The following is a 25,883-nucleotide window of genomic DNA, read 5'->3' as shown; positions in this document are numbered from 1 at the left end:
AATATATAGTCGATTTGGTGTCTTCTAGTATCTCCTGGGGCTTTCCACATGTACCTTCTTCTTTTATGGTGGTTGAAAAGGGAGTTCGCTATGACCAACTTGTTTTTGGCACAAAATTCAATTAGCCGGCTTCCTCTTTCGTTCCTATCTCCTAGACCATATTTCCCTACAATTCCGTCAACTTTCTCTTCTCCAACACTAGCATTCCAATCTCCCATTATAATTAAGTTCTCTTCACCTTTAACATAATTTATAACTTTGTTGATGTCTTCATACACTGTTTCTATTACATCGTCTTCTTCTGCCGATGTCGGCATATAGACTTGTACTATTACCGTGTTCTTTGGTTTGGTTCCAATTTTGACTAGTATTATCCTAGAGTTAAATTGCACATATCCTGTGACTAGATTCCCGAGTTTTCCTTTTAGAATTATTCCAACTCCACCGATTCCAGTTGTTCCTTGGTTAGTACCTGTATGAATGATACGATAATTTCCTGATCTGAAGTCTCCTGGTTCAGGCCATCGCATCTCAGATATTCCTATTATGTCTGTTCCCATTCTGTCCATCTCTAGTTTGAGGTTCTCTAATTTCCCGCATTGGAGGAGTGTTCTTACATTCCATGTTGCTATTTTTAGTGTATTCTTCAACTTTGCCTGACCTTCCATTGTCCCCACCCGGAGATCCGATTGGGGGACTATTACTCCGGATTTATGTTTAACAGAAGATTCTGGCATGGTGCGCTACTGATTCTTGGGATATCTTGAGTGATCTTTAATGGAGTGGTTTCCCGTTGCCTTCTCCATCCTATGCCGTTGACTGTGAAGTTCTTCCGCCTTTAGGAGCAATTTCTCACTCCAAGGACAAGAGAGTGCCCTGCCTCTATCCGCTCATCCGCTCTCTTTGAGACCGTTGGCACTTGATAGAGGGGGTTTCCTTATCCCGGGAAACATTCGGTCGTCAGAGCCTCGTTAGCAATAACAGGGTGTACCGTGCAGCAATCCTTAGCTGCAACTCGGGTAGGTGAGGTTGACATTTGTACAGGAGAGGCTGTTAGAGTCGCTTCACTGTACCTTACGCCCCCTTTAATGTGACATGCTTAATTTCTACATAGTTACGGTGCATCATGCACATTCTTCTATTACTGGGGTTTTGCAATGTGTGTTATGCAGCTGCATGTGTTTGCAGCAAACACAAAAGGACCATGGGCTGATCAAACTCAGCTACCTCCTTCCCTACTGTCTTGACAAACACGTCTGTTGGCAAATCACATTGGAGAGGAATGTAATGAATACTGTCATCTACAGGCCCAGCAGAGAGCTACCTTCTCACTTCTGGTGCCTCGACACTGAGATATGACACCCCCTCCTTTTCAGACTTGCAAGTGCATGTATCTACTCAAAGGGCTGTATCTTCACAAGGTGTAAGTTCCCATACAGCATTGCACACAGCACTGCACTATCATATAAATGAACAACTATATTAGTTAAACGTGCAAACCTTGTATACTCATTGAGAACATATTAATTTTATCTGCAAATATTGTACAGATTGAACCACTATTGAATGTGTTTTCAGCTAGATACACCTAAAGAAACGTATATATGTTAAGATCAATTTATATCTAAAAAGAAAGAAAGTGATGAGACTTACCAAACAAAAGCGCTGGCAGGTCGATAGACACACAAACAAACACAAACATACACACAAAATTCTAGCTTTCGCAACAAACGGTTGCTTCGTCAGGAAAGAGGGAAGGAGAGGGAAAGATGAAAGGAAGTGGGTTTTAAGGGAGAGGGTAAGGAGTCATTCCAATCCCGGGAGCGGAAAGACTTACCTTAGGGGGAAAAAAGGACGGGTATACACTCGCACACACACACATATCCATCCGCATATACACAGACACAAGCAGACATTTGTACAAATGTCTGCTTGTGTCTGTGTATATGCGGATGGATATGTGTGTGTGTGCGAGTGTATACCCGTCCTTTTTTCCCCCTAAGGTAAGTCTTTCCGCTTCCGGGATTGGAATGACTCCTTACCCTCTCCCTTAAAACCCACTTCCTTTCATCTTTCCCTCTCCTTCCCTCTTTCCTGACGAAGCAACCGTTTGTTGCGAAAGCTAGAATTTTGTGTGTATGTTTGTGTTTGTTTGTGTGTCTATCGACCTGCCAGCGCTTTTGTTTGGTAAGTCTCATCACTTTCTTTCTTTTTAGATATATTTTTTCCACGTGGAATGTTTCCCTCTGTTATATTAAGATCAATTTATATTGAGAAAATGATTAAGTTTCTGATTTAAACATCTGTTCAGTGCTTACTGAAATTTCGGTGTTTGATTCTTTCCTGCAGACACCTTATTTTCTACAGAAATAAGATTTTTGTTAAATATTTTGGATTTGCAAAATCACTGATACCAACTGTTGGCTGTTTGTGTTCTATTTAACTGATAACTGAACATGGTACAGCATTCTCTCTGCACTAGTGTTGATTTCAGGGATATACAAGTCAGATATTCACAGTGCAGTTAATTGGTCATGCTCCATACCATTATTTTAGTTGATGTTATGTCCACCAGGTTGATATTTGTGCCGAAGAGCTTCATAACAGTGTAGCTTCTGCAGTAGCCATTCAGTCTGATGTCCGAGTTGCAGCAACACAACTGGCAACGCTTCTCCAATCAAAAGCATGGAAGTTTCCTAAGACAAGTAACTGGTGGAAGTTGTTGGACAAAAAGTGTTCTGACAACAAGAAATCTGTACAGGTAAGTTTAAAAACATTAATAAGTAAAGACTCATACTAATTGGAGCATAGCAGCTACCTGTGTATCAGTTATCTGAGAAAAAGATGCAGAAATACTTAAATCTCTACATTGACTCAGTTTAATATTTGGATAAGGTATGAATGAAAGTGATCTTGTCTATAAATTCAATCTTGCTGTTAAAGTAAGGATTTAAAACACTGATATTTCTTAAGTTATGGGAACAATGGTAAACTTCAAGATACACACTAGTGGTGTTGTTTCCTATATTGCTTGCTCCATGTTCAGGTATTCCCTCCACTTTACATCTGATCAGAGCAGAATGGCTGATCCCGCTTTTATAATTGTATTGTATTCTGAAGTGGAGCAGACTTAGGCTTTGCAGAATTCCTTCATATTTTCTGAAGCATTATTTCACATGCCCTTATCAGTGAACCTACATGACAAATGTCACCTTCTTTGTCATAAAGTCACATTGTGACTCTTTAAGCTTTCCCAGTGGATATGTTGTAAATAGCCTTCATGAGTTTGCCACTGGATCACGCTGTGCAAATTCCACAATATTTCCTTGGAGCAACTGTCCAACATCTTCAGATGGTTCAACCTTGCAGGTGGCTAGGTACAACATGCATATCTTATGTCGGGCAGCTACTCCAAGGAAATATTGTGGAATTTGCACAATGTGATCTGGCAGCAAACCCATGAACACTATTTACATAAAGTCACATTGATTGAGTATCCACTTCCACAGAGCAGTCTCTTCAGAATCTCCCTGAATTTAGTGCACTACCTCATACGACAAATTGCACACCATGGTCATGTTGGATTAGTCCTTCTAGTCAGTACAGAATAAGAACTGGGGGCAAAAATAACTCGGAAGTTTCACTTTCAGAAGTTTTACTTTGCAAGTTCTACATTGATGAAGAGGGAGGTGGTACTAAAGTTCATTGTGGGATCACTATCACCAAACCACAGTTTGTATAGCACAAATTGTACAGAAATACACCATATTGGCATTTAATAATCAGGTGGCTCAACAGTACTGACAGATGATTCACTAGTAACTGTATTACCATTCAGGTGATAATTTGTCGTCATTATACAATAATTTTCCATTAAGGAAAGGCAAACCTATGTTTCTTGCATTTGTAGACCTAGAGAAAGCTTTTGACAATGTTGACTGGAATACTCTCTTTCAAATTCTCAAGGTGGCAGGGGTAAAATACAGGGAGCGAAAGGCTATTTACAATTTGTACAGAAACCAGATGGCAGTTATAAGAGTCGAGGGGCATGAAAGGGAAGCAGTGGTTGGGAAGGGAGTGAGACAGGGTTGTAGCCTGTCCCCGATGTTATTCAATCTGTATATTGAGCAAGCAGTAAATGAAACAAAAGAAAAATTCGGAGTAGGTATCAAAATCCATGGAGAAGAAATAAAAACTTTGAGGTTCGCCGATGACATTGTAATTCTATCAGAGACAGCAAAGGACTTGGAAGAGCAGTTGAACGGAATGGACAGTGTCTTGAAAGGAGGATATAAGATGAAAATCAACAAAAGCAAAACGAGGATAATGGAATGTAGTCGAATTAAGTCGGGTGATGTTGAGGGAATTAGATTAGGAAATGAGGCACTTAAAGTAGTAAAGGAGTTTTGCTATTTGGGGAGCAAAATAACTGATGATGGTCGAAGTAGAGAGGATATAAAATGTAGACTGGCAATGGCAAGGAAAGCGTTTCTGAAGAAGAGAAATTTGTTAACATCGAGTATAGATTTAAGTGTCAGGAAGTCGTTTCTGAAAGTATTTGTATGGAGTGTAGCCATGTATGGAAGTGAAACATGGACGATAAATAGTTTGGACAAGAAGAGAAGAGAATAGAAGCTTTCGAAATGTGGTGTTACAGAAGAATGCTGAAGATTACATGGGTAGATCACATAACTAATGATGAAGTATTGAATAGAATTGGGGAGAAGAGGAGTATGTGGCACAACTTGACAAAAAGAAGGGACCGGTTAGTAGGACATGTTCTGAGGCATGAAGGGATCACAAATTTAGCATTGGAGGGCAGCGTGGAGGGTAAAAATCATAGAGGGAGACCAAGAGATGAATACACTAAACAGATTCAGAAGGATGTGGGTTGCAGTAAGTACTGGGAGATGAAGAAGCTTGCACAGGATAGGGTAGCATGGAGAGCTGCATCAAACCAGTCTCAGGACTGAAGACCACAACAACAACATACAATAATATTAATGTCCCACAGATTTGCTCAGTTAATCTGAATGATTTCACCAGGTTTTGAAGTAACTAAGCTTCTCATGGACTGATTTAAGAGTGTCTTGCCAGCAAATCGTGTATTAAATGTAATCAAAGAAATTGTTTCCTTGTAACTCTGAAGATTTATTTGCTGCTTATCTCTTCGTCATATAGCAACTACAATTTTACATTTTAAAGTCGCAAAACAGTATTGTATCCTTGTTGGGTCTGTGGACTAATCATACAATCAGCTTGACAATCATATTTCAGCAGTCAGGCACCATCTTCAGGTGAGAACGCTATTTCTACAACTCTCCAGAACTGCCTGTTGCCATGAACAGTGGACATTTCACATACCACTGAGAACCAAAGTGTCTGCAGGAGAAATTGTTATGACTGGCACATAATGCAAAGTAAAAGTCAATATTGCCAGTCTAATTTCAGTGGATTATTTGAAGACACAGACGTATAAGTGACACACACTACATCTTATCATACATCATTCTGTGTCCCTTGACTAGACAGTGACAAAGCAATGTCATTATGAGCTATTTTTAATTCAATGGTAAATATTTTTAAGTATCTAATGGAATGGTGCTGTGGGGAGTCCGTTATCCCCCATAGGTGCCATTTGATTTGTGGATATATAGAACTACTCACCCAGCAAAAGGAGGAGAAAACACATAAAAGATGTGTAAACATGAGCTTTTGCACTCAGTAGTCCCTCTTCTGGCAGAAGGGTTGAAGAGAAAGGAAGAGGGATGGAGAAAAAGGACTGATGAGGTTTAGGAAACAACAAGAGTTACAGAAAAGTCACGCAGAACCCAGGTTCATAAAAAACTTACTGGGCAGAATGAGACCGATTGTTGGTGCCTGCACCAGATGCAATTTGAAAACCTGAGAACTGAAGGGTGGAAGATAGGGCAATAAGTGAGACAGAGATTACTGAAGAAACATCACGACAGAGACAATAAGAGTGGAAAGCTAAGTGCATGGTATGTGGTGAAAGGGCCAGGGAAAAATAGACAGGTTGGAAAATAAATATAGAAAAATAAAATGGAGCAAAGAAAAGAAATAGTTATTGTAAAGAAATGCTGGGACTGTAGAAGTTAATGTAAATTTAGACCAGGTAGTTGGTGAGAATGAAGCACTTGTTGTAAAGTCAGTTCCCATTTGTGATGTTCTTAGAAACTGGTGTCAGGAGGGAGTCCAGATTGCATGTGCAGTGAATCAGGTACCGAGGTCATGACTGTCACTTTTTAGAGTGCAACAGGATGTGTGTGTTGCCCGTATACACCCTCTGCCTATGCCCATTCCATCTAACTGATTACTCCTTTGTAGTCACACCAATGTAGAAGACCAAACAGTGTTTATGTAACAACTGGTGTATGATATGTGTCATTTCTTAGTCACTTTCACTTTGACATTATTTTATTTGCCAGATATAGAGCTCGTGTAGGTAGTGGTAGGAGGGTGCATCAGCCTAGTCTTACAACAGGGATGGTCACAGGGGTAGGAGCTGTAGGGTAGGTAAATTGGTGAGAAGGAGTATAGGGTCTGACCAAGATGTTGCAGAGCTTGAAGGTGGGGGTGGGGGTGAGTGAAGAAAAGCTATTTTGATTGAGATGGGGAAAAATATCGAACAGAAAGGACTTAATTTCAGGGCATGATTTTAAGAAGCTATAGCCCTGTCAAGGTAGCTGATTAATACACTCAAGACAAGGATAGCACTGAGTGACAAGAGTTGTACTCCTAAGTTGTTGTTTTGGAAGGATCGGCAGCACCTGTATTGGATGTGATGGCCTGGGAAATTTGTTTTTGAACTAGGCTGGAGGGGTGATTATGTACAGTGAAGGCAGAGGTGGCACCCACTGAATTCCAAACCTATGACATCCTCTGTGCTCACCTTAATTAACTTTATACTTACCAACTACTACTTTGCCTCTGAGAAGCAGACACACAGAGAGATCAGGCGTATAGCCATGGGAACCAGTATGGCTGCTCCTTTCTGTGTCAACCTTTTCTGGGGTTCTTTTGAGGGAGTTTTCCTGGGATGCACAAGCCCTCAGCACCTTATATGGATTAGATAAATTGATGACATCTTTGTCATATAGACTCATGGTGCGCTGACCTGTTGAAATTTTTGGAATCTCTAAATACATTCTTTCATTTAAATTTCACGTGGTCCTATTCCAAATCTCGTGCAACTGTTTTTGATGGGGTACTTTTATGAACTAGTGATATGACAGGTAGTTCATCATTGTAGGAGTACTTGATAACAAATTCAGAACTATGAAACAAGCGTCACAGTAAAGTGTGCCCAAAGAGTCACATCAGTATACACAGTATCCCCTCTGGCAGCAAAGGCAGCATGTATTCTTGCATGTACATGATCATAAAGGTGCCGAATTATATCCTAGAATAGATTGTCCCAAGTGGCTTGCACCCAGTGTAGCAGTTCAGTAATGTTTCTAACAGGCTCAGGAGGATGAGTAAGTTCCCATGTCACTATATCCCATACGTATCCAGTTGGTGAGAGATCTATGTGGATGTGCATTGTCCCACTGAAAAAGCACATCACCTTCCTATCAAAGAAATGGCAGTAGCATGGGGATAACAATCTGTGCAATTTAGTGGGCACTTTACCCTGCAAAAACACCAGATGTTACCACAAGCTGTAAGTGATGGCTCCCTACATCATGAGGTGTGGAATGGGACCCATTCGTCATGGGCACATGCATTCCAGAGTAAGCTGCTCACCAGGTCTATGTTGTATACATGTATCTCCATAACTGGCATACAGATAGAATCTCCTCTCATCACTAAAGGCAGCAGAGTGTCATTCCACCCTCCACTCAACTTCTTCACAATACCAGAGTAGCCACACTTAGCAGTGTTGTAGTGCGAGTGGCTGCCTGCCCAGAGGCACACATGATCTTAGTGCTTCTGCAAGAAGACACTTCCCAATGGTCCTCAGTGACACAGTAGGTGCAAAATGTGCCCGAATTTCTTCCCTGGATGATGATCGATTGTCCACCTCTACTTGAACAATGTTTCGGTCTTGACTACTCTACTACACACACATCCATAACTTGGTCTATAGGTATGGGAATGTTCCATAGACTGCTGCTGAAAGCAGTGACATACCAGCAATGTATTGCGCCCAGCATATGCAGCAATTGTGTTTTATTCAGTTGCTGTCAGATGGTCCATAAGTAAAAATTATCAATATACCGTAATATTACACGCAACTGAGGAAGAAAGGACTAAAAAAATTGATTGATGTGTTCATTCAGCTTCCCATAGGCCCATTTTGCGACCCTCGTCAAACGGCTGCAGTTGTTCAACAGGAATACATACTCGTCAGAGGGGCATAGTTGTATCCTGGAATGAATGTTGCAAATATTGTTCGCCTCTAAAGTCAGCACAGTTGCTACCTGCAGAGAAAAGACACAGGGCACACAGAAAGCCTCCTGTGCATCATCTGATCACTGATACTGGTGACATGTGAATCACTAACACTACACCCCCGTAGGATGCACGTATTATACGATTCTATCACTGAACACAGTCCTTCAGGATACTGCATATTGCAAATTTTTTTTTCCCAGAGTAAATATCCCAATGTATTTCAAAAATAGATTTCGTGGGCCATCGTATCCAATTCTGGTACTGCTGATCTCCCCAAAAAAACAAAGGGGAAGTTCATCTCTTGATCTCTTGTCACTCAGTACTGTTCTGCCACTGAATGTATTATTCAGCTTCTTCAACAGGTATGAGTTCCTAAAATTATGTCCTGAAATGAGGTCTATTCTGTCTGATATTTGGCCTGCCCCACCTAAAATAGCTTTCAGTCCCCGTCCCAGTCTCTGCAATATACTGGATAAACCCTATGCTTCTTCTGCATGCATTTCCCCACCCTATTGCTCGTACACTTGTGACTGTCCCCACTGTAAGACTTGCCTGATGCACCCTCCTACCACCACCTGCACCGGCTCTGTAACTGGCAAATAATATATCACTAAGGGGAAAGTCGCTGTGAAATGACATGTACCATGTACCAGCTGGTACATAAACATTGTTTAGCCTTCTACATTGATATGACTGCCACCAAGTTAACACTGAGTGAGGTGGTGCAGTGGTTAGCCCACTGGACTCGCATTCAGCAGGACAACGATTTAAACCCGCATCTGGCCTTCCTGATTTAGGTTTTCCATGTTTTCCATAAATCGCTTTAGGCAAATGCCAAGATGGTTTTTGTGAAAGGGCACAGCCAACTTACTTCCCCATCCTTCCCTAAACCGATGGACCCGATCACCTCACTGTTACGTCCCCTTCCTGCAAATCAACCAACCAACCACCAAGTTAACAATTAGGATGAATGGTCTTAGACAGAGGGAGTATACTATCAGCATACAACATGCTGTTTCAGAATACACTCTATGACATGATAGTCTGGCTCTCTGTGGCTGTTTCACTACACATGCCACCTGGGTTCTCCCTCCTGACAGCAGTATTTAGAAATTTGCATTTGGGAACTGGCTTTACAGGTGCTTTGTTCTCGCCACCTACCTTTCCTACATTTATGTTAATTGCCATACTCTAAGCGTTTCTTTTGAGTAACTACTTCTTTTCTTTACTCCCTTTTATTTTTCTGCATTTTTTTCCCAACCTATTTTTCCTGGCTTCATGCACTTAGCTTTCTGCTCCTATTATCTATATCAACAAGTTTCTTCAGTAATATCTGTCTTGCTCATTTCCCCGTCTTTCACCTGTCAGTTCTCATGTTTTCAAATCTCACCTGTTGCAGGCACCAACAATAAGTCTTTCCTTCTTATCCAATCCAGTAAGTCTTCCCTGACCAAGGAAGGAAGGAAGGAAGGAAGATTAGGGTTTAACAGCCTGTTGACATCAAGGTCATTAGAGACGAAACAAAAGCCCAGAATGTTTTGAGGATGGGAAACGAAATTCACCATGCCCTTTCAGAGGAACAACCCAGCATTTGCTTGAAGCATTTTTTGGAAACAGTGGAAAAATAAAATCTCTATATCCAGGTGTGGATTTGAACTGGTGTTCTCCCAAATGCGAGTGCAGTCTGCTAACCACTGCACCAAATCGCTCGGTTGCTGACCTGGGGTTCAAAGTGACTTTTCCGTAACTCTTCACATTTTCTATACCTCAAAGAGAAATCAGTTTTGGAGAGATGTAGCAAACAAGTTTCCCTCCCCCCAATCACTTGCCAGAAGAAAGAACAGCCATACACGGTTTCCAAATACAATGAAGAGACGAAGAACCTGGTACACTTTCCTAATATCATTAGGGCCCCCACGAGCATGCAGATGTGCCGCAACATGACGTGGCATGGACTCAACTAATGTCTAAAGTAGTGCTGGAGGGAATTAACACCATGAATGCTGCAGGGCTGTCCATAAATCCGTAAGAGTTCTATTCTGAACAGCACATTGCAAGGCATTCCAGATGTGCTCAATAATGCTCATGTCTGGGGAATTTGGTGGCCAGCAGAAATGTTTAAACTCAGAAGAGTGTTCCTGGAGCCACTCTGTAGCAATTCTGGACGTGTGGAGTGTCGCATTGTCCTGCTGGAATTGTCCAAGTCTGTTGGAATGCACAATGGACATGAATGGATGTAGGTAATCAGACAGAATGCTTAAGTGTGTGTCACCTGTCACAGTCGTATATAGACATATCAGGGTTCCCATATCATTCCAACTGCACACGCCCCACACCATTGTAGAGCCTCCATCAGCTTAAACAATCCCCTGCTGACATGCGGGGTCCATGGATTCAAGAGGTTGTCTCCATACCCTACATATGCATCTGCTCGATACAATTTGAAATGAGACTCGTCTGATCAGGTAACATGTTTCTGGTCATAAACAGTTCAATATCTGCATTGATGGGCCCAGGTGAGGCATAAAGCTTTGTGTCGTGTAGTCATCAAGGTTACACGAGTGGGCCTTCGGCTCTGAAAGCCCATATCGATGATATTTCACTGAATTTTTTGCATGCTGTCACTTGTTGATAGCCCAATACTGAAATCTGCAGCAATTTGCGGAAGGCTTGCACTTCTGTCATGTTGAACGATTCTCTTCAGTCATCTTTGGTCCCGTTCTTGCAGATCTTTTTTCAGCCACAGCGATGCTGAAGATTTGATGTTTTACTGGATTCCTGACATTCAAGGTACACTCATGAAATGGTTGTACAGGAAAATCCCCACTTCATCACTGCTTCGGAGATGCTTGTCCCATTGTTCATGCACCGACTATAACACCACGTTCAAACTCACTTAAATCTTGATAACCTGCCATTGTAATAACAGTAACCGATCTAACAAGTGCACCAGACACTTGTTGTCGTATGTAGGCACTGCCAACCACAGCACTGTATTCTGCCAGTTTACATATCTCAGTATTTAAATACGCATGCCTATACCAGTTTCTTTGGCGCTTCAGTGTAGATCCTCACATAATCATCCTACCTGCAGACAGTGGTCCCACCGCCAGACTGGCAATTGTCTGACTTGTCCACCTATAAAGTTTGCCAGACTGATCCCTTCCCAGTAGTCCAACGTGACCTCCAATCATTGCTTAAAGCTGTAGGCCTCTCCCAGAATTTCTCCCTTAAGTCCATTTCCATTCTCACCTCTGTAACACCCCACACACCCAGCTTCTTCATGCTCCCCACAGTCCTGGACACACCATTGTAGCTGGCTATTGTGCCCCCACAGAAATAATTTTGCCCCTCATTGACCAACACCGCCAACCTGTCACCTGAAATCATTTAACAGCTGTCGTCCCTTCCATATCATAAAATCCCTCCCATACATGGTCTCTTAGGAATTCACATACATTTAAACCCTTCCATACAGCCTGGCCGCCCAGGGATGGTGTATCTGCATTGACAAGAACAGTATGCTGATGGTTTCACAAAGGCCTCGCAGACACACACTATCCCTCAGACCTAGCTTGCAAACAATTATCTCACCCCCCCCCCCCCCCCCCCAAAGAAGCAATTGCAGTGGAGTGCACACCTTTTTCACCCAATGCCATTACGAACTGGAACAGCTGAACTAAATCCTTCGTCAGAGATTTGATTAGTGATCATCGTGCCCTGAAATGAAGTCCATCCTACCTAAGACCCTCCCCACCCCTCCTAAATTGGTGTCTCCTCATCCACCCAACTTCCGTAACATCCCTGTCCATCCTTCTGCTTCACCCAATCCCAACCCCTTGCCACAGGGACCATATTCCTGTGGAAGACCCAGGTGCAAGACCTGTTCAATCCACTCGCACAGCACTTCCTATACCAGTCCTGTCACAGGGTCATCCTACTCCATCAGAAGCCAGGCTACCTGTGAAAGCAGCCGTGTCATATACCATTTTTTTTGCTTCAATCATTGCACAGCTTTTTATACAGGGTGTTACAAAAAGGTATGGCCAAACTGTCAGGAAACATTCCTCACACACAAATAAAGAAAAGATGTTATGTGGACATGTGTCCGGAAATGCTAAATTTCCATGTTAGAGCTCATTTTAGTTTTGTCAGTATGTTCTTACACCTACGCTCAATGGAGCACGTTATCATGATTTCATACGGGATACTCTGCCTTTGCTGCTAGAACATGTGCCTTTACAAGTACGACACAACATGTGGTTCATGCACGATGGAGCTCCTGCACATTTCAGTCGAAGTGTTCGTATGCTTCTCAACAACAGATTCAGTGACAAATGGATTGGTAGAGGCGGACCAATTCCATGGCCTCCACACTCTCCTGACCTCAACTCTCTTGACTTTCATTTATGGGGGCATTTGAAATCTATTGTCTACGCAACCCCGGTACCAAATGTAGAGACTCTTCGTGCTCATATTGTGGACAGCTGTGATACAATACGCCATTCTCCAGGGCTGCATCAGTGCATCAGGGATTCGATGCGACGGAGGGTGGATGCATGTATCCTCGCTAACGGAGGACATTTTGAACATTTCCTGTAACAATGTGTTTGAAGTCACGCTGGTACGTTCTGTTGCTGTGTGTTTCCATTCCATGATTAATGTGTTTTGAAGAGGAGTAATAAAATGAGCTCTAACATGGAAAGTAAGCGTTTCCGGACACATGTCCACATAACATATTTTCTTTCTTTGTGTGTGAGGAATGTTTCCTGAAAGTTTGGCCGTACCTTTTTGTAACACCCTGTATTGAGTATGACTACCAACCAGCTGTCCACCAAGCTGAATGGCCAACACCAAACTGGGCCAAGAGCAAAGTGGACCACCCTGTGACACAACTTGCAGCTGAAGATAACATGCTAGATTTCAATGGCTGTTTCACAAACTGGGTCATCTTGACCCTCTCCTTCAACACTAGCTTTTCTGAATTGCACATGGGGGAGTTACACTTGCAACATGTTCTCCATTCCTGAAATTATTGCGGCCTCAACAAATGCTAACCTTGTGTTCCCACACTCTTCACCCAATAGTCTCTGCCTCCTCTGTCGTAGACCTCCTCCCAACTCACTTCCCCTCACCCTCATTTTGTGCCACTTTCTGCCAATGCACTCCTCAAATCTATTTTCCAGGTATAAATCAAACATCTTGTACATAGTACCTGTTTATTTACTAGCATTTTATGGTCTAAAGGTTTGAACAGATCTAAAAATGTGTGTGTAACACAGGTACGCCTATTGAGAGTTTCAAGTACCATTTTGTAAACTCGGGATGATTCTGTTCTACCTCAGAAGCCAAAGTGACTCATTAGGTAGCTTGTATTTATTCAGGTAATTCATTAGTCTGTTCTTGGTGTATATTATTATTTTTTAAAATAGTGAGAGTAGGGAAACTGGCCTTTAGGTTTTCATTACTTTCCTTTTGTCTGTGTGTGTGTGTGTGTGTGTGTGTGTGTGTGTGTGTGTGTGTTTTGGGTGCTCGGGTAAAATACCTGAACTAAAATACTCATTTATTATATTTGTTGTCTGTACACTTTCAGAACCGAGATTGGCACTACCTATAGTCCTGCTTACTTCTTATTTTTTAATTTTCATATTGCTTCCCTGATTTCATGCCCCATTGTGGGGTACTGCATCATTTTTCTGGCTTCATAATGCATGATGATTACTTCATCTGTTTGAGAGAATTTTTTTGCAGATTCTCTGTAATACCTGAAAAAGATACATTTACAAATTTTCTAGTTCTTATGAGTTTTCTATTAATTGACTTCCATCTTTACATTTGTATGTTAATGAACTTGTGCCTGCCTTTTCTTGTTTCATGTTGTAAGATGTCCCACACAACTTTACTTTTATTTTCAAGTTTATGTATTATTTTGTCATTAAATAATATGTTTGCAGCAAACAGTGCCCTATAACTGTGATGATAATTGAGGAACTCTGGGTTTGCGTACCTTTTTTAAGAGCTTAGATTTTTAAGAGTTCCAGAGGACTTTCTAATGCACACTGTTATCCATTTAATTTCCTTAGCTGCTGCTGCCTTTAGTAGCCACTTCTGGGAATGTCTCATTTTGTCTACATTGTTTTTTGCCTACACCTCATCCCAGGTTGGATTTGTCAGTGGCCCTGAAAACGCATTTCTCTTAGGTTTGTAGAATATCCCTCTGTGGGCCTACAGTTTTATTGATATATAAGATAATCTTAGCTTTGGGAATTGAGGCTCCGTCCAGGATTTCAGCTAACTCATGAGAAAAGGGGCTCACTTTGCAACTAGTTGAGCAGTACACATCAAATGCTTAATTTTCTTATGAATGTTAAGTTTTGTTAGTTCAGTGGCTGACATTATGAAATGTTTAACTATGGTAATTCCAGTGCTATCTTGCTGATCTTTAAAATGTGTCCCATTTCTGAAACACATATTTGATACCCCATTCTTTATTGTAGTTCTACAGTAGCAGCTTGCCCTTTCATATGATGGCAGCACTACACCGGTGTTCTGTAATGTGTATCACTACATTGTTCTCCCCCAGGAGGCTTGCCACTCTTTGGCAGGTTTGTGCTTGGCTACCATGGGGCCTCAGCCTTTGCAGCATTTTTTTTCCCTTCTGTGCTGCATGTCTATCCTCTTGCTGTTCTTTTTTCCCTCCCTTGGGGAACATGGCTGTGGTATTATTGGGAATGTTCTGTATTCTATCGCTGACAAGCGAACAGTCACTTTTGTTTTTCGGTCCCTTTTCCTTTCTGTTTTTCCCTTCTCCTCTTGTTCCTCCACTTCAGTGTTTGAGGATCCTCTTTTTTTTCTTCTTCCTCCCTGTGCACCCCTGAAGGCTGTCCCGTGCATCTGACATGTAACAGGTGACTGGGTAATGCGTAATCCCCATCCCGGGTCGACATGTAGGGTTTTCACATACCCGCTGGTACAGGCCAGGCCCAGGGAGGGGTGATTGCCTGAGCAGTAACTTTCATAAATTGTTGATTGGTCCCTCTGTCAGGTGTGTGGGCAGTGTGACCTGAGGTGTCAACAATCACCTAAGGCGGGTGGGCCCCCTTGTGAAGGGGGCCCCCAGTTGGAAGGAGCATGCCATGGAGACACTGGCAATCATGGGGAATTTCCTTGAGACGAGTCAATCATCTTCCTACTTAACATCTACAAAACATAAATGTAATGGGGCTAATGATTCAAAGACCCTTCCCACTGCACCACGGTTCCTTGTGGCTCATGTACTGAAGACTGTCAATCCTTCGCCACGGTAAATCCGTTTATTATTCAGAAGGTGTAGATGCAATTGCCGGCCCTGTGAAATCCTGCTCTTTTACAGAATGGCACTGTGCTTTTGGAGATGGCTTCTGATTCTCAAGCAAAATAACTGCTTGTTGCCTCGCTTCTCCACAGTTACCCTGTTCATGTCGAGGCCCATGAACTCTTCCCGTGGTGTAATTTACACAAGGCTGCTTGACAGTCTAACTGAGGCTGAAATTCAATCTTACCTCTCTGATCAAGGTGTCAATGCAGTACTCGTGTAATGGAATAAAGTAGATTCCTTCTTAGTGCCCACCCCTACTCTCTTTCTCACCTTTTATAGAGTGGTGCTTCTGCCCAAGCTCAAAGCAGGCTGTAAAATTATCACCATCCAGCCGTACATTCTGAACCTGATGCATTGCTACCAGTGTCATTGTTTCAACCACACAAGAATGTCTTGTCGACACCCAACCACATGTGTCACCTGTGGTAGGGATGCACACGAGGGTGATCGTCCGCCTCCTTCTCCCTGCTGTACCAACTGCAATGGCGGCCATGCTGCCTCCTCTCGGGATTGTCCAGTGTATCTTGATGAGTGAACTGTTCAAGAGAGCCAGGTAAAGGAAAAAGGTGCTTTATCCAGTCCCTCATAAGTTACTGGCTAGTCGCAAACCCTGCATTCTTCCGTCTAGTACCTATAGTTCTATTCTTGTTACCCCTCACTCCATGAAGGACATGGCCACACAGACATGCGACCTCCAATTCAGCTCTGAGGTTGTGAAATTGACCAGTGTCAAGGTAGCATCACCAGCCCCCTGTCCAGCTGTGCAACAAGCCATCAAACTCACACCTCAAGGGGCGAAGCCACCAGCTACACAACCGGTAGGCCAGAAAGGACAGAAGGAGTACTCCCTTGAAGACTTCCTCCATCCCTCCAGCCAAACAACACCCAAGTCTTCATCTAACTGGAAAGGCTCGAAGTAGTCCACCAAAGGCAAGCGGTCTTCTCCTTTGCCACCTCGACGATTCTCTTCAATGGTGTTGCCGTGTGGTACCTTAGCCCGGCCAGCTCTGTGTCGCAGGTGCACACCAACTACTGTTTTTCAGTGTTGGACTCCACAGACCAACCACACAAGTAAGCTGATGCTTCTGTGGATCCCATGGAGCAGGATCCTCCTGCTTCTGTGTCCTGTACTAGCGCCTCTTCCCCAGCTATCACTCAGCAGCTGCCAAGGTGACACTCCTACATCTCTTCATTATCATGACTCTCCTCCAATGTAATGTTGTGGCCTTTGGCCCTATAAAGAGGATTCATGGCTGCCTTTAGCGTCGCAGTGTCCCCTTGTACTCTGCCTTCAGGAAATGAAACTGCGCCCTAATGACCACTTTGAGCTTTCACATTTCTTACCGATTCATTTTGATATTCCCCGAGGTCGGCATTCCGTCTCATGGGGGTGTGATGCTGCATCATAGGGGATGATATTCATGATCAGCCCATCTCCCTGACTACCAATCTCAAAGCTTTTGCAGTTTGCCTTTTCCTTCCCCACCTGACTTTTTCCCTCTGTACCACATATGTGTCCCTCCATCATTCACTGTCACCAGGACAGACTTCCTTCAACTTATTGGGCAACTACCTCCACCCTTTTTGCTACTCGGTGACTTTAATGCACATCATCCCCTTTGGGGTTCTCCCAGGACCTGTCAGAGAGGTGCCCTCTTGGCTGACCTTAACCAACTTAACTTCTGCTGCCTTAATACTAGATCACCCGCTTTCCTTTCCACCTCCTTGCACACCTATTCCCATTTGGACCTCTCCTTGTGCACTGCCCAGCTTGCCACTCATCTTCAGTGGTCCGTTCTGACACCTTCTTGAGCGACCATTTTCCGAGTGCTATCTGTTTGCTGACTCCTACCCCATTCGCGTGCACACCTAAATGGCAGCTTCCTAAGCCTGACTGGCAGTTTTACCACTCCCTGGTAACCTTTGAAGAACGAGATTTCCCAAGTTGTGATGGCCAGGTGGAATATCTCACAAACATTATCCTTACTGCTGCAGAATGTTCCATTCCCCGCACTTCCTCTTTATCACATTGTGTCCCAGTCCCTTGGTGGATTGAGGCATGCTGCTGCTCTTCACATTTTTAACTGCCATGCTACACAGGCAATCTGCATTCCTTATAAATAGATGCATGCAAAGTGTCGTCTCATTCTTCGGGATTTCATTCACTAGTTTTTTTAACAGTTGCTCACCTTTCTCTGTCATGTGGGCCAACCTCTGACGGCTCTCTGGAACCAAGATCCATTCCCCAATTTCTGGCCTGACAGTAGCTGATGATGTCATTTAACACCCTGCCTTCCTCCATCGGAAATGAGTGGAGGAGGCCCAGGCAATACCCTTCTCTTCTCCAAATCTTGAGTGCTACAATGCCACCTATACTATGAGGGAGCTAGATCATGCTCTCAGTTCATCCCGATCCTCCTCTCCAGGGCCAGACGCCATCCACATTCAGATCTTGCAGCACCTTTCTCTTCCAGGGAAGCACTTTTTCTGCTTAACACGTACAGTCGCATCTGGGCAGAGGGCAGAAGCCACTGTCATGTCCATACCTAAGCCCTTTAAGGACAAAAACCTTCCTTCTAGCTACTGCCCCATCTCTCTTACTGGCTGCGTTTGCGAGGTGATGGAAAGTATCATTTGTGCCCGGCTGGTGTGGTGGCTTGAATGCACAGTGTGGATTTTGAGTGTGACATTCTGCGGTTGACCATCTCGTTACTTTGTCAACCCATGTCATGAATGGTTTTCTGCAGAATTCCCTGTTTTTCGATTTGGAGAATGCCCATGACACCTGCTGGAGAACTGGTATCCTCCGTACTCTTTATATGTGGGGCTTCCGTGGGTACCTGCTGTTTTCTTCGGGCATTTTTACAAGACTGAGTTTTCAAGGTGCATGTGGGTTCTGCCTTGTCGGACACCTTTATTCAGGAAAATGGTGTGCCTCAGGGTTCCATCCTGAACGTTGTCCTCTTTGCTATCGCCATTAATCCTATAATGACCTGTCTCCTGCCAGGAATCTCTGGCTCTCTCTTTGTTGACAATTTTGCCATCTATTGCAGTTCTCCATGGACATGTCTCACTGAGCGGCATCTTCAGTGCTGTCTTGATCGTCTTTACCCCTGTAGCACCGACAATGGCTTTTGCTTTTCCACTGCCGAAACCGTCTGCATGAATTTCTGGCAGTGCAATTGGTTTCTCCCACCATCTTTACGTCTTGGGCCTGTTGCTCTTCCATTTGTTGAAACTACAAAATTCCTGGGGCTCATGCTTGATAGGAAACACTGTCTTCCCGTGTGTCTTATGTGGCAGCCCGCTGTACGTGGTACCCCACTGTCCTATGTGTCTGCCTGGGGTGCAGATCGAACCACCCTCCTCCGTTTGTACCATCCCATGTATCTTTGAAAGTAGACTATGGGTGCTTTGTTTATGCACCTGCACATCCGTCCCTCTTATGCTCTCTCAACACTGTCCACCATCGTGGCACTGGCCACTAGTGCCTATTACACTAGCCCGGTTGAGAGTCTGTATGTTGAATCTGCTGAACTATCGCTGTCATACCGCCGTGACTTTCTCCTCAGAGGTATGCATGCTGTTTGTATGCCATGTGTGACCACTCATCCTATGCCGCCTCCTTCGATGATTCCTTTGATTACCAGTATGGGGCGCTCCTCTCTTCTCTATTACCTCCTGGAGTCCGCTTTTGGCACTTGCTCTGGCAGCTTAACTTCACACTACCTGAAACTTTCTGGTGGGTGTGAACCCTTCACCACCTTCACTTCGTCCCCCCAGGGGATCCACAACTCTTTTGTGGATACGTGCGTAGCGAGCACGGGACCCCCCGAGCTAATGTGGCCCTCCTTCCTTTCCGGGCTGCATACCTTCCCTTTCCGCATCCCCCCCCCCCCCACCTCATGCTCTTTCCTTCCCTTTCTCCACCTCTGGGAGTATGGTTTGTGCCTACGTCCGGAGACGGACGCTCGAAACTGTTACCAATTCCCTGCTTTCTACGCTTGCAAGTCTTCGTCCTTCCTCTGTCCTTCTCTTTTCCTTACTTCTTCTCCTTGCCCTTTTCTCCGCTGCGGCGTTTGAGAGCCCTCTTCTTTCCTTTCCCTTTCTCTTTTTTCCTCCCTGTGCGTGTCTGAAGGCCGACCCACGCATTTCCATGCGTAGCCGGTGACGGGGTAACGCGTAATTCCCCGCCCCGGGTAGACAGGTAGGACACGTACGTACCCCCTGATAACGGCCAGGCCCAGGGAGGGGTGATTACCCGAGCTGATACCTTCCGAAAGTGCCGATTGGTCCCTCCGTCCGTTTGTTGGGAGGTGTGACCTGAGGTGTGAACAATCACCTAAGGCGGGAGTGCCCTCAGAGAGGGCCCCCACAAGGGAGGAGCGCACCATCGGAGACGCCGGTAATCATGGGGGATTCTTCCGCAATGGTTTCCTCACCTTCCACTATGTCTGCTCACAAGCGTAAGTTCACTGAGTCTCAGCCACAGACAGTTCTTCCATCGTTGCCACAGTTCCTTGTTGTTTCTCGGTCTGACGAAGGTCACGACTTCTCCACGGTCAACCCTTTCATTATTCAGAAAGGTGTCAACGCAATTGCAGGTCCTGTAAAGTCTTGTTCCAGATTACGGAATGGCACCTTGTTGTTAGAAACAGTCAGTGCCCTCCAAGCGCAAAAATTGCTGCGTACTTCACTGCTCAACACCTTCCCTGTCCGGGTTGAACCACACCTCACTTTAAATTCCTCGTGTGGAGTCGTTTATACACGCTCCCTCGATGGATTGTCTGATGAAGAAATTCAGCACTACCTGTCTGATCAGGGTGTAACGGCTGTTCATAGAGTTATGAAAAGGGTTGACACGAACATCATTCCAACCCGCACTGTCTTCTTGACATTTGACAAAGTTCAACTCCCATCGAAAATCAAAGCAGGCTATGAGATAATTTCCGTTCGCCCTTATGTCAGACCCTATGCGTTGCTATCGGTGTCAGCGGTTCAATCACACCAGCCAGTCCTGTTCCAATCCGGCCAAATGTGTTATGTGTGGCAAGGATGCTCATGAGGGTGCTTGTCCACCTCCACCCCCTCGCTGCATCAACTGTATGGGTGACCACGCTGCTTCCTCTCGAGATTGCCCCATTTATAAAGACGAAAAGCTCATCCAGGAAACCAGAGTGAAGGAAAAAGTGTCGACCTTTGCTGCTCGAAAATTATTCGCCAGTCGACAGCCCACCGTGCCTCAGACAGGAAAATACAGCACTGTCCTTGCTTCTCCTCGGCCAACAAAGGAGGCGGCCACGCAGACTTGCGACCTCACCTTTAGTACCACGGTCATCAGATCGGCCAGCGCAAAGATTGCCCGTTCAACCTCACCACTTTCGCCTGCCCACTCTATGGCTCACCCTTCATCGGGTTCTGCTAAATCTCGAGCCCACAAGTCAGACACCAAGACTTCGAAAAAAGAGCATACTCGTGAAGATTTTTAACGTACCCCAACTTTACAACCATCGGTTCCTCCTTCATCTAAACATCATATTTCCAAGAAGGCTAATAAGAAACCCAGTTCATCTCCTTCTCCGCCAAGGCGTGTCTCATCTACAGCACCACCTGGCGGAAATCGCCCTCGGCCGTCTTCTGTGTCGCCGAGGCACACTGCTGGCGGCCGATCAACCGGCCGATCGCTGGTGGCAGGAGCTGCTCCTGAACAACCTATGGATCAGGATCTTCTGCCTTCGGCTGAGTGCCATTCCACGCTGTCGGTCGCAAGCTCTGAGCAGTCGTTGACTTGACGGCAACCTTGCTCACATTCTTCCATTTTCTGTCCACCCTATGTCCATTATCCATTGGAATATCTGCGGCATTCGAGTCAATCGTGATGAATTGTCGATCCTCTTACTCGCCGGTCATCTTCTGTCTTCAGGAAACAAAGCTGCGTCCCCATGACCGCTTTGTTCTCCCTCATTTTCAGTCCGTCCGATATGATCTCCCCTCTGTTGAAGGCACTCCAGCCCATGGAGGACTCATGATTCTTCTCCATGATACTCTCCATTATCACCCAATCCACTTAAACACTTCCTTCCAAGCTGTCGCCGTCCGTCTTTCCCTTTCTGGATACACGTTCTCTCTTTGTACTGTATACATTCCATTGTCCACACCAATGGCACGAGCTGATCTCCTTCATCTTCTTGGTCAGCTTCCACCCCCCTATTTGCTGGTTGGGGACTTCAATGCCCACCACCTGCTTTGGGGTTCTCCACATCCTTGTCCACGTGGTTCACTATTGCTAGACGTCTTCCACCAAGCGAATCTAGTTTGCCTCAACACTGGGGTCCCTACATTTTTGTCTGCCTCCACGACAAATTTCTCTCATTTGGACCATGCGGTCGGTACTGTTCCGCTAGCTCGGCGCTTCGAATGGTTCGCCCATGATGATACACACTCGAGTGACCACTTTCCATGTGTCCTTAGACTGCAGCCTCAACTGCCATGTATGCGCCCGCGACGCTGGAAGTTTGCCCAAGCCGATTGGACACTTTTTTCGTCTCTAGCGACGTTCGATGACCGTCACTTTCCCAGCGTCGACGATGAGGTCACACATATTACTGACGTTAGTCTTACAGCTGCGGAACGTTCAATACCACGCACCTACGAATTGCCCCGGCGCCCCCCAGTTCCTTGGTGGAACGAGGCATGCCGTGACGCAATATGTGAGCGGCGACGTGCTCTTCGCGTTTTCTGCCACCATCCTACTTTGACCAACTGTATCCGCTATAAGCAGTTCCGTGCGCGATGCCGTCGTGTCATCCGCGATAGCAAGAAGGCAAGCTGGAAATTCTTTATTAGCTCATTTAACACCTTCACTCACTCCTCGGAAGTTTGGAGTCGTCTTCGACGGTTCTCAGGCGCGCCTAGTTTCTCCCCAGTCTCTGGGCTCACTGTCGCGCATGATACATTAGTGGATCCCATCGCAATTTCTAACTCATTGGGTCAGCACTTTGCTGAGATTTCGAGCTCTTCAAATTACCCGCCAGCGTTTCTCCCGAAGAAACGTGCAGCGGAAGTGTGACATCTTGCTTTCTCCTCTCAAAATCGCGAAAGCTACAATACTGTTTTCTCCATGCGGGAACTCCAACATGCACTCTCTTCTTCTCGCTCCTCCGCCCCAGGACCGGATGGTATCCACATCCAAATGTTGCTGCATTTATCAACCCATAGTCTGCGTTACCTCCTTCGCCTTTATAATCGAATTTGGACCGACAGTACTTTTCCCAGACGATGGCGGGATGCTATCGTCGTTCCTGTTCCGAAACCTGGAAAGGACAAACATCTCCCCTCTAGCTATCGCCCCATTTCTCTTACGAGTAGTGTCTGTAAGGTTTTGGAGCATATGGTGAATTACCGTTTAGCTTGGTGGCTGGAATCCCGCAGTCTTTTAACACCTGCCCAATGCGGATTCCGAAAGCATCGTTCTGCAGTTGACCACCTTGTTGCTCTCTCCACTTATATCATGAACAATGTTCTCCGGAAACGCCAAACAGTAGCAATATTTTTTGATCTGGAGAGAGCATACGATACCTGTTGGAGGACAGGCATCCTCCGCACACTGTTCTCTTGGGGCTTTCGAGGTCGGCTGCCCCTTTTTCTTCGCAAATTTATGGCAGAGCGCACATTTAGGGTGCAGGTGAACACTACTCTCTCCCGTACTTTCTCCCAAGAAAATGGGGTACCCCAGGGCTCCGTGCTGAGTGTTGTACTGTTTGCCATTGCCATAAATCCAATTATGGATTGTCTCCTTCCTGATGTCTCGGGCTCCCTCTTTGTGGACGCTTTTGCGATCTGCTACAGCTCTCAACAGACCAGCCTTCTTGAACGACGTCTTCAAGGATGTCTCGATCGCCTCCACTCTTGGAGCATCGAAACCGGCTTCCGTTTTTCTCCCAGTAAGACCGTGTGTGTTAATTTTTGGCGACGTAAGGAGTTTCTTCCGCCCTCCTTACATCTAGGTCCTGTCAACCTTCCATTTTCAGACGTCGCTAAATTCTTGGGTCTTATGTTTGACAGAAAACTGTGTTGGTCCTCCCACGTTTCCTATCTTTCGGCTCGCTGTCTGCGATCCCTCAACACCCTCCGTGTCCTGAATGGTACCTCCTGAGGAGCGGACCGAGTGGTCCTTCTCCGCCTCTATCGCGCCTTAGTGCGCTCGAAATTGGACTATGGAAGCATAGTCTACTCCTCTGCTCGGCCGTCTATTCTTCAGCGTCTCGACTCTATCCACCACCGTGGATTACGTTTAGTGTCTGGAGCTTTTTACACCAGCCCTGTGGAAAGCCTTTGTGCTGAGACTGCTGAACCTCCGCTGTCCAATCGGCGAGCAGTCCTTCTGAGTTGTTATGCTAGCCATCTGTCTTCCATGCCTGCTAATCCAGCCCATGACCTTTTTTTTGACGCCTCCTTTGATGTAGGGTATGCAGGCCGCCCCTCCTCCCTACTACCACCGGGAGTCCGCTTCCGTCAACTGCTCCATTCTCTTTCCTTCCGCTTTCCTAAAACCTTCTTAACAACTTGGGGTACAGCACCGCCTTGGCTCCGTCGCCGGATCTGCCTGCTCCGTGACCTTTGTCGATTTCCCAAGGATGGTACCCCTTCACTTGTTTATCACCGGGCATTTGCTGCTCTATGTGCACAAATGACGGACGCCACATTTATTTACACCGATGGCTCGAAAACATCGTTAGGTGTAGGGATTGCCTATATTGTTGGCGACACCCAAAATCCCTTTCGGCTTCCCGACCAATGTTCGGTTTATACTGCGGAGCTTTACGCTGTTCTCCAGGCTGTCCACTACATCCACCGCCATCAGCGGATACAGTACGTAATCTGCTCAGATTCTCTCAGCTCTTTCCTCAGTCTCCAAGCTCTTTACCCTGTGCACCCTCTGGTCCACCGGATTCAGGACTGTCTGCGCTTGCTCCACCTGGGGAGCGTCTCTGTGGCGTTCCTCTGGCTCCCGGGACACGTTGGTATCTGTGGAAATGAGGCGGCCGATATTGCAGCCAAGGCTGCAGTCTCTCTTCTTCGGCCAGCTATCCAATCGATTCCCTTCGCCGATCTACAGAGCGTTTTATGTCATCATGTTGTTCATTTATGGCACGCGCATTGGTCGACACTTCCCCATAATAAATTGCGGGACGTGAAAGCTCTTCCTTCTGCTTGGACCTCTTCTTCCCGAACGCGTCGCCGGGAAGAGGTAATTTTAACTAGACTCCGGATAGGGCACTGTCTTTTTAGCCATCGACATCTTTTAAGTGGCGATCCTCCCCCACTCTGTCCCCACTGCTCTCAGCTGTGGATGGTAAGACACCTTTTAATTGAGTGCCCCTATTTTAATCCGTTACACTCCCGTCTACAGCTAGCGCCTGATATATCGTCGATTTTAGCAGATGACACGCGCTCAGCCGATCGCGTACTCGAGTTTATTAGTGCCAGTGAAATGACGTCAGTCATTTGAAGCTTTTTTTGGGGACAACCAACCCCTTTCTGTAGTGGATTTTTAAGCCTTCCTTCTGCATTTAGTTTCTCCAATTTTATGACTTTCGTTCCCATTGCTGCTGGTTTCCATTTTCAGTTTTTTACTGTTTCCTAAGTCACGGGCCGGGCGCTAATGACCATAGCAGTTTTGCGCCAAAAAAAAAAAAAAAAAAAAAAAAAAACCTTCGCTTCGTGAAGCAGCCCATTTTAACCTTGACCTTCACTTGCTTCCTAAGGACACTACTCCAGCCTCACTCTATCGACTTCAGTTTTACGACATTCATAAGGAACTCCGTGATAGTGTCTTTGTGTACACTGATGGCTCTCGGGCTGACCATGCTGTTGGGTGTGCCTTCGTCATTGGCACTCGTGTCTTTCAATATTGGCTTCCAGCACACTCCTCAGTATTTACAGCCGAACTCTTTGCTCTGCATCAGGCCACGGAGTACATCCGGCGACACAGCCTATTCAATTGTGTCCTCTGCTCACACACACTCAGTGCCTTTCAAAGTCTATGTGCGCTGTACACTGCCTGTCCCTTAGTGAAGTGGGTCCAGGAAAACTGTCACATGCTCAC

At 45.3% G+C, this 25,883-nt stretch overlaps 1 protein-coding gene across 2 annotated transcripts in view; it reads left to right on the top strand.

The window, feature by feature from the left end:
- The window catches only part of LOC126235846 (2-hydroxyacyl-CoA lyase 1), a 134,858-nt gene that overhangs the window by 65,833 nt on the left and 43,142 nt on the right, over nt 1–25,883 (top strand). For both annotated transcript variants that reach the window (XM_049944709.1, XM_049944710.1), the window contains exon 6: nt 2,576–2,761. In XM_049944709.1, the coding sequence (XP_049800666.1) occupies nt 2,576–2,761 (186 nt within the window). The remainder of the gene's footprint in view (nt 1–2,575; nt 2,762–25,883) is intronic.

Source organism: Schistocerca nitens, chromosome 2 (assembly GCF_023898315.1).
Source record: "Schistocerca nitens isolate TAMUIC-IGC-003100 chromosome 2, iqSchNite1.1, whole genome shotgun sequence".
Classification (NCBI taxonomy): domain Eukaryota; kingdom Metazoa; phylum Arthropoda; class Insecta; order Orthoptera; family Acrididae; genus Schistocerca; species Schistocerca nitens.
This window is presented reverse-complemented; position numbering and strand designations above follow the sequence as displayed.